We start from the raw sequence: 10,110 nt of genomic DNA on the forward strand, positions 1-10,110 counted from the left end.
TGGTAGAGGAGGAGACCCAAGAGGAGAAGGAATCATAGCAGGAACTATAACAGTGGTGGCCATATCACCATATGTTGCAACACGATCCTTCCCTTTCTTTCGACGAAGTTCCCTTACAAGGCTACCATTATCTTCGCTACTTAGAATAATATTGGCAACTCCAACAATAGTCTTCTGTTTCTTTCGAGTACTTGCGCTTCCTTCCATAGCAGAAGCACTAGAAGGACTTCCTCACTCATTTTGCATAAAAGATCAAACCTCCATGTATTCATCGATCTCCTAGGATAAACTTGTTAATTCCCTTGAACTCTCTTCAACAACACGAGTAGTGTTTGCATCACCAACAAGTCTATTATTAATACCAATAGTAATCATAAGGGGGTTTGCACTACCTTCTTGATCCCCTTCAAGTTTAGAGGACCACGAACGAGGCTTTAATTTACAAAAATTATAAAATTAATTTGCAGGCTCCTCCTTTTTCCTAACAGAATAAGCCCTAACTCATTAGTGGCTCCATGTGGCCACATGAATTGAGCGGGCAAAACTGAAACGATGTTTGTACCATTTTCATCATCATCTTGTCTCCATCTATTAGGGCTCAAATCTGTGAGGTTGTAGTGAAATATATTTCTGACAGTTAGCACCTCCTCAAGCTTTAATACATGACCTCGATGAAGCCTATAGAATTGAGCTCACCCCGCCTCCAATATGATATCTTGTCTTTGCAAGTACACACTATTGCTAGGTGTGGACCATTCAATAGGAAAGTCAAAACCAACTCTGAATTTATTATTTACCCATATGTATTTACAGTGATTCAATCAAAGGGTCGAAGACTAATTGGAAACAATCGATTCCAGTCCATTGCGATGAGTAAAGTAAAACAAACCCAACGAACCCCCTCGATTACAAGCCTTCAGTTGGTATAGATTCTGGAAAACAAAAATTAATTGCACCTCTTCTCACTGACCATATTCAATGAAGTAGCCACTGTGATCCACTATGAGAAATCGAATAGTTGTCTCGAAGCTATCCCATACTCGTCAAGTAGGTTGTAGAAAAATGGATGGAGTGGAAGATGAAAACTTTCTTCAAGTATGTGTAAAGGAAGCAAAAAACTTTCATTGGTGGTGTCACTCAATCGCCTTGACCCTTCAACAATCGAGAACTCATAAGAAAATTTAAGTATTTGAATCCCCCGAGTGGCCAAGTGATGGTTCATATCTTCCTTTTTAGTGGTGCAAACATAGACTTTTGCTTCCACTGAAGCATTTACTTCATAGTGTTGTGAAGGCTCACTCCCTGAACCATCACGATTACCCTAAATAATACAACCACATCCTCTCACCCTAACCATTGTGTCTGAATAAACTCAAAAAAACCACAAAGACAATTTGAAAATTTTAAGAAAATTACCTCTGAAACACGATTATCCTCCTCAATAGCAGCTCCTCAAAAATTTCAAATTCAAATAGTTTGGTTCTTAGGGTTAAGGTAGTCTCCTTTTAAAAGAATTTTACACTTTAACAATTCACATGTCCGAGAATGAAGGCACAATTAGTTGTATACAGTTGTACCTATCCTTAAAACATGGTGAAGCGTGTATGACAATCTAAAGCGAAAAGCATACGCAATAAGTTTCTCTCTCAGTAATCTCCCACCTCGCAAAGTCAAGTTCTCAGAAGAGGCATGTTATAGCTCTTCCTTGAACTAGGTAGGGGACAAATTGTTATGGTGTTCACCATTATCGACTCACTACCAAGTACCCGATTAGGTCCCAACCCGTAGCCTACGTGGTTCGTGTTAGAGTATGCCCAAAGATCAATCATGAGATGGTTGTAATAACATACTTAATTTATCATGTTTATTAATATAAGGCGTTACCATTATTATTTCAATTTCTTTTCTGTGTGTATAAATAAACTGTTTTATAATAATGTCCTGAGAATAATATGATTATTCTTAAAAGATCCTTAGTCAAGTATTATTGTTGGATAGGACAACGATAATGCATTAAGACTAACATGCGCTTGATTGATGATAAAGAGTTGTCATTGATATGGAATGTCGAATCGATGCATGAATATGTGTGTTAGAGAACAACATATTGGATGACCCATTATGAGTATGTTTCTTGGATTATTATGTAATTGTCACGACATTACTCATAGTGATTAATATGTATATGATCCTCGGACTTGAGATCATCATAATCCCAACATCGTGAGTAGTATATCTTGATCTGATCAAGCGTATAACCGAATCGGTTGTTCTATAAAGGCTGATGTTGGATATAACACAATCGATGTAGAGGGATATGGTTGGTCGATATAGAATAAGACCCTCCTACATAATGGGAGTAATATCTTAGGCCACTTGATTAAGTGAGACTAGAAATGCATGGCCATGCTCAAATAAGTTGATATGAGATGTCATACTTATTTGTATATCGTAGTCTGCTTAAGATATCAAGGAACATGGAATGGACTATACAAGTATGACTATTCCATGAATTGTGTCCAATCCAGATATAAAGGACTTAAGGATTATTGCATAAAAGGTTAATCATAAAAAGGTTATGTCGAATCATGATCTCTTGTGACTTAGGTAGCAATGATGCATTGCTAGATGCCACTCATTGTTTATAACATTGGAATCGTTCTAGTATTACTGCTAACGTTACAGGAACCTACAGGGTCACACCCTATAGTTGAAATCAACGGAATAAACCATAGTTGGTATTGTTTTTGGGGGTCGCTTTAATTCGATAATCAAATTTCCAACACATTATGTACAAGGTTGTTGTACGCATAATGAGGACATGAATTTGCCGTCAAAGAAAAATCACTTTCAAAACTGTTTTGGGGATTTCTTCCATTCGTAGTCAACTGGGTGGATTACGTAGAGGCCGGGATCACGATAGATTGCGGCTTGGTTCGACAGCAGATCAGACTACTCGTTCTTGAGGCGTTCCTGTCTACTCTGAATAAACATTAGGTAATTTCGCAACCTTTTCACCCCGATTCGTTCCTCACACATGGATTCGTGGTTGGGATCGCCGAATTATTATTTTTTCGCTGCGCCATAGGGGTGCCGGCGATCCAACAGTTCGCACCTTGAGTTCGCATGTGAGGTGTTCACGTCCTTTCATGAGATCGCACGATGTGGTTTAGAACTACCATGCAGGCGAACCCGCGCCTAAGGAACACATGTTAATCTTAGATTAGGGTACATGTTGGCATGCATGAGAACCTATCTATGATGTCACATCCATGGACAATAACTGTATCATATAAAAAAATATTTAACCCTTTTTAAGATAAACACAAAAACACTCAACAATAACCAACGGATAGGTTATTTGTAATAACTATTTTAGAATCCAATTTGTTTATATTATTATTACTCAAATCCAAATAGGTACTGAATTTAATAAATATATAAATAAATTCACTTTTAAAATTTTTGAAAGTCGAATTCATAATTCACAAACATAACCCAATTTTGAATAATGAATACTAAAACAATGGAAATATGATATTTGAAAATATTATCCAAAGCAAACAATATTTCAACCTACAAAAAAGAAGAAATAAATAGCTGAAAAAATTCAGGTCCCAACTATTCCTATTAAATTTGAGTAGAAATACAAAATTATAATCATATGGGATGAATCATTTCTTTGTGGATTCCTATACAAATATTAGTAAATGCGTTTCCCATTCATTATTTTACTTTTATTAACTGTCCTAGAATACAATTTTCTCTTGAATAATATTCAAAAGAATTTGGGGTTGACCTAACAAACGGGCAATGGCTTTGACGTGGCCAATCAACCGTCTTATTGGGTCAACACCTTGAAAATTAAAAAAAAAAAAAATCTTAACACTAATGGCCAATAATGGCAGTGTTCAAATGTCTCAACCTTACAACATCTTTTACAGAGGCTAAATTACAAACGGAAAGTTATGAAACTGGTTTTTCACTCCTCTTCTTTTCACCAACTTGAAAAATATAATTTCAGTATGCTGACTGTCACTACCACCACCAGCATCTGAATTCTGCCATTGAATCTCTTACTCCCATAGTGTTGCAGAAGTGGTTTTTGTTAGAGCAGTATTGCAGAAATGGCAAATTCAAATTTGAGCATCACTTGCTTCCAAGCTCCAAGGCACATGTTGTATCATTTCAAAGGATAGAAGTGCATTAAGAAACCTCATCATTCACCAAGCAGAAAAATCTTTAAATTCTCCAGGAGTGGCTTTCCTTTTCTTCGTTACAGAAATTGCTGTTATATTGGTATCAGCAGTAGCAGACTCACTTTGGGTGTGCCTAGCCTTTAAGTACTTTCCAACACCACCACTACCAACAGCTCCGGATTCTGCTGTTCCTGTTCCTGGATTGCTATACCACGACCCAATCTTATCCTGGAAATTCAAAGAAATTGCCTAAAATGATTGGCTGTAAAGAAAATATGAAGTAATAATAATAAAATAAAACTAAAATCCAGATTCTGAGGATCACGGGATCCAAACTAACATTATCTTCATCCTCAGCTGCCTTGTCACCATTGCTCTTCTCTTTCTCTTCCTCTTCATCAGGTTCCAAGTACGGATTTACAAATACTGTGACACTAACTATTTTAATCTCTTCCTGCACAAGCAACAGAGGAGAACAAAGAAATTAGATCTGGAACATAAAATAATCCAGAAGCCCATCCTTGAAACAGTACCGATGCTTAAATTCAACGAAGGAAACATTCAGAGCAATACAATCATCACAATCAGAATTTTCCTACCAAACAGTTTATCAGTAGCAAATAATACACGAATGGAAAAACAAAATGCAGCAGCAAGCACCACACAAACAGATATGCAAGACTTACTGTAAACAAAAATTGGTTTTGACCTCAATATCATTTTTTATGCAGAACTTAATAAAACGAAAGAATATAGAACCAAAAAGCTAACAATTTATAAATAGAGAAAAGGGGAATTCGCATTTGTATTCAAGAGGCATTCAACTAAGCTGCAAAGATTAAGCACATGCAATCATGGAAAGATATACATACTCGAGATATTACTAATTATGGAAAGTATACTCAACATCCGAACTCACCAGAGGTTTGTCATTGTCATCCACAGGAACCTTCTCCATAGCTGACAGTGTCGTCAAGCCACCAACAACTCCACCAAATACAGTATGTTTGAAGTTTAAATGATTTGCAGATTTGTATAGAATGAAAAACTGCGAACCATTTGTGTGAGGGCCACTGTTGGCCATACTAACAACACCTCTTCCTGAGTGAAGCAACTTAGAGTTAAGTTCATCATTGAAAGGCTTCCCCCATATGGATTCACCCCCTCTCCCAGTACCAGTTGGATCACCACCTTGAATCATGAAATTCCTAGAAACCAGAAAGTATAACATCATCAACATGAGTCATACAACCAAGCCAAGTAATGAAAACAGTGGACAGAATTTGAACTGAGCAATTGTCAATACCGAATGTTTCTATGGAAGGCCACTCCATTGTAATAGCCTCGATCACAAAGAGTGATGAAGTTCTCACATGTCCTTGGAGTAATATCACAGTGCAGCTCAATGTTCAAATCACCATGTGTTGTATGCAGCTGAACGTAACCTTTCTTTTTAGGATTTTTCTCAACTTTAACATACTCAAATTCATTTTTGGTAACAGGATCATAGGAGGTAGAAGTAAAGGATCGTGAAGCAGCACCAGTTGTATAACGGCTCTTCACCTGATGAATCCAATGTTAACACTGACCAAGGTTCAAACTGCATAAAGACATCTTGAGGCATTTTGTACAAACTAAAAACCTGTCATGACTAAGAATATCCATGAATGTCTTCCTAAAGGAATTAACCTTTTGCACACTATCAATTGATTCATGATAGAATGACAGTTATCACAAGTCATTATCACCAGAATGACGAATCAACAAATTGACACCAAACAAGATCTCTAAAAGACTACTAATTAACAGGAGATAGAAACATAGAACAATGATAAACTTGGTATTAGTTTAGGATGAAATGAAGCTCTATGATAAGTAGTTACGCCTAAAAGATAAGCCAGGAAACTGAGGAATTTACCATCTTAGCATTCACAGGTGCCCTATCTCCAGCCATGTGCATAGCAATTCGAGCAGCAGTTTTATCACTTGATGCAGCTTTTGCTGCAGCAGCACTTCTTCCATGTACTGAAGCAGATGCAGCATCTACAATACTAAACGCAGGTTGACTTTTACTCTCCCCATTTGCATCTGACTTGGAATCCTCTTTAATGCGAGACCTGGCAGCTAAAATGGCAGCAAGAGCAGCAGCCCTCTCATTTTGAGCCTTGGTCCCACCACCTCCAAGCAGAGCAGCTTGCTTTGCTTTGTCAGTTCCAAGCTCTGCTAGCATCTGCTTGATATCCCCAGCGACATTAATGTTATAAGTTGGATCTGAACTCATTTTCCTTAGTTCTGCAACAAGATTATAGGAAAATCAAGACCATAAATTATAAGGGGCAAACATAGCTAATCCTACCAGCAAGCACAGCCAAAACAGCAATAAAATACAATACCTTCATCATCGACCTTCAAACTATTTTTTACATGATCAAAATCCAGGGTAACCTTACCGTCAAGTGCATTAGGATTCTGCAAACATGAGCAGCAATACGAGAAGGAACTTATAATCATTAAGTGACACTGGCAAAACAAATAATTGATGTGTTAATCAAATAAAAACAGAAAATAAATTAAATGCACTGCTTACCTGAATTGTAATTATATCTTCCTTAGTGAAAGGTTCATCTGTAAGAAGCTCTTTCCAATTTTTGGTCTTGATGTTTAATTCTTTAATTGCCTGCAATAGAAACAAAAAGGAAAAACATTATCATGCTTTAACACATCTATCTGACCATAAGAGGAAACGTTGACAATATAAGCAATAAACTATACCTCATAACAGAAAACATTTCCTGAAGTCTTCACAGCAACTATGTGTGTGTACTCAGTAAAAACTTTGTTCAGCACAGGGCAATGATACTCCCCTGCATTAAGGCACCATTTCAATATCCTTGAGGCATGAAAAGTAAACCAAACGTGCAAATACTAAAGACATCTAAAATAAAGTCAATTCTTAAAATATGTATAATTGAAAAGAATAGCAATCAGCATACCAACATAGTTGCACATAAAACAATAAAGTAGAACAACATTCATGAACAGCCTTCTACCAAATTGCACCAGTATAATCAATATAACAACAGTAATAAGAAGACCATAGCAAGGTTTACATCTATTACACATGAGAATTAATAGCCTTTATTTCCACCATCACCAAAGAGTATTTCAAGCATTTATTCCATTTCTCATTTAGTTAAAACTGATTCCCCAAAGATATGATTTCAAAGTATAACAAACATAGGATTTATTAGTATGTGCAAGTGCAATTTCCCCTACTACCCTTTGTTACCAACTTCACAGTAATTGCAGAAGGTTGTCTTGACAGAACCTACAAATATTAAACCGTGTCACTGAAGAGCGAGGCCATAGACAAGCAGACTCTAATTCCAACTTCTTGATTGTCGGCTCAAAATTAAGCCAAAGATGAAGTGCACTCTAGTCTGGCAGAACATTAAGTATTTAAAATAATAAAGAACAGGAAGTAACTACAAAAGCGGGCAGAAATTGCATCCTTCACTAACTCGTTTATAGAGAAAATGAAAATAATAACCTAAATATAACATGCAACAACCGTCCCATGGTTTTGTTTATGCAACCCAAAACAAGGTAACTGTATAACATCCAAAATTCACATGTCATAGCTAAATGAAGACACAGACACACACACTCAAGTTCAACCTTGTCGAAAAAGTTATAAGAAGTCAGGTAAAGAATAGAAGACCAATATTTAGTTTTGCAGGAAATTGCTGTAACTCATGCAATATATATATCCACCATTTATCTCATGCACCAAATAAAAGAACCTAGAAAGCTATTAATGTAATCTATAATCAAATTGACAATTCACACAAGGAACAGCATCTTAATTAAACTATATTTTTTTTACTGAAAGGAACAATATTTCAAACAAGTATCCCCTTTTAACATGAACTTTAGAAACTTTACTTCTAAATCTACAACATACTTTGTTGAAACCTGACAGCAATATATTATATGGCTCGCTCAATTTCTTTGGTTCATTGAATTAAAACGTGAACTCGAAAATAAATATTCCAAACCTTCAGAGTTCTTGTGGAAAGTAAGATTGATAAGATCCTCCTGCTTCAATGGAGCCCCAGTAACCGGATGCTTCCCATACTTTCTAATATAGGGAACTATATTCCTGAACCAGAAAACAATAAAAAATAATAAAACCCCCTAAATTACACTATATATAAGCTTAAAATAAGTAACAACGAAATGAAAAGATACCAACATTAAATCGAAGACGCTGCCATCCTTCGTGCATACAGGCAACTCGAAGGGCGTGAATGTAAGGCTGAATAAGACAACCAGAAAAGAAAAAAAATGAATATAATAAGATGTAAAGCAAAAATGGTATAAAGCAAAAATGGGAATGGAAAGTGAGGCATACGCGCAGCAATAGAAGGGAAGGCGTTTGAAAGGGGTACGATTTTCTTTGGATTTAGCGCCGCCCCACTCGGTAGCCCACTCCGTCTTCGTTATGAACATTCGATCTTTGCTGTGCTGTTTCTTTCCCATCTTGGCGACCTTCTCCGGGACAATTCAATTGCTATGGCTAGGGTTTATGATATGGGGGAGGGGAAATTGGATTTTTTTCTGATTAGGGATTATGGGGGGGAGGTTTTGACTTTTGACCGCTGAGACCCTGAGTTCTGATGAGTATCGCTTCCGATAATTACCGGCCTTTTGAATCAGCTAAAACGCCCAATTTAAAGCCCGTTGAAATAATTGGGCTTATTTTCATTTATTCGAAAAAACTTGAGAATTTCCCATTTTCTTTTTATTTTTATATATTGTAAAACAGTTCATATTTTTACGATATTATAATATATCTCATATTGCATTTATGGAATCTATCATGTATTAGTTCTCTTTCTCTGAAAATATAGAAAATGGATATGTGAAAATTTAGTCGATGTATATTAGATGAATTAGTAAAATAGTCTCTCTATTAAAATTATATCGTTAAATGTTTATTTTGATTATATATATATATATATGATATAATAACAAATTTAAATCTCGAACTTTACATACTTATTCAATTTGGCTCTTTTTACTCTTCTTTGTTGATGTGGCATTATTTTATTTTATATGCTACCGGTGGCCGAATGTGGCATTAAGTTTTGGAGAGATTGCATTAAAATTTTCAAAAATTTTGATGCTTAATGAGATTTTTCAAAAAAAAAATAGGGCTCTAATTTTATTTTATTTTTTGAGAAAATTAATGAGTAATTAAATTTTTAAAAAAGGTTTAATTAAAATTTCCAAAACTTTTAAAGAGCTTAATTAAATTTTTCAACAAATTTGGGGGCCTAAGTAAATTATCAATAATTTTGAAGGGTTTATTGATCATTTTCCAAATTTTTGAGAGGGCCAAGTCCCTTTGACTCTTCTTATATTCGGTCTTTGTATGCCATGTCAAGTAAATATTAAAAAAATATTTAAAATTTTAAAAATAATAAATTCTAAAAATTTTATAAATTTATGAAAGTAAAAGGATGGAAATGTAATTAAATCTCTACATTTTCAATTTTCAATTAAATTTTCTTATTCAATCAAATAACCATGGTTGTTTGAATTGGATTAAACTGTTAAATCGAAATTGATCAAAATATCAATCTAGAGAGAACATCAGAGCAATTGACTTAAAAATTAATACAAAGCGATTGAACTCAATAATTAAACTGATTGAATCAAATTACTTTTATATATTTTTAATAATTTATTTAATAAAACCATCAATCCAATACCTTTACTCCAAAGTCCAAACAATGAATTGCCTTCACACGTCTCTCCACTAGCCAACTCGACAAATGGGTCAACTCCCGGTCTCAATAATAACCGGAACTTCCTCCGATAGAAAGGTGTGATATTTGTATTGTTT

General features: G+C 35.3%; 1 protein-coding gene across 4 annotated transcripts; it reads right to left on the minus strand.

Moving 5' to 3' along the window:
- Window positions 1–3,701: 3,701 nt before the first annotated feature.
- On the minus strand, window positions 3,702–8,892 carry LOC105763450 (peptidyl-prolyl cis-trans isomerase CYP65). 4 transcript variants are annotated; one of them, XM_052625522.1, is made up of 11 exons: window positions 8,614–8,892; window positions 8,455–8,517; window positions 8,258–8,361; window positions 6,972–7,063; window positions 6,787–6,876; window positions 6,650–6,668; window positions 6,118–6,491; window positions 5,506–5,762; window positions 5,119–5,407; window positions 4,540–4,653; window positions 3,702–4,427 (listed from the first exon to the last, which is right to left on the minus strand). In XM_052625522.1, exons 1-11 carry the CDS (start codon window positions 8,739–8,741, stop codon window positions 4,224–4,226), a joined length of 1,734 nt encoding a protein of 577 aa, XP_052481482.1. In that variant the 5' UTR covers window positions 8,742–8,892; the 3' UTR covers window positions 3,702–4,223. The 4 variants fall into 4 exon arrangements, with proteins under 4 accessions (XP_052481482.1, XP_052481481.1, XP_052481480.1 ...); XM_052625521.1 differs by having other exon boundaries at window positions 6,650–6,719; XM_052625520.1 differs by having other exon boundaries at window positions 6,593–6,719.
- Between the last annotated feature and the right edge of the window lie 1,218 nt (window positions 8,893–10,110).

The sequence above is a fragment of the Gossypium raimondii genome, chromosome 12, assembly GCF_025698545.1.
Source record: "Gossypium raimondii isolate GPD5lz chromosome 12, ASM2569854v1, whole genome shotgun sequence".
NCBI classification, from domain to species: domain Eukaryota; kingdom Viridiplantae; phylum Streptophyta; class Magnoliopsida; order Malvales; family Malvaceae; genus Gossypium; species Gossypium raimondii.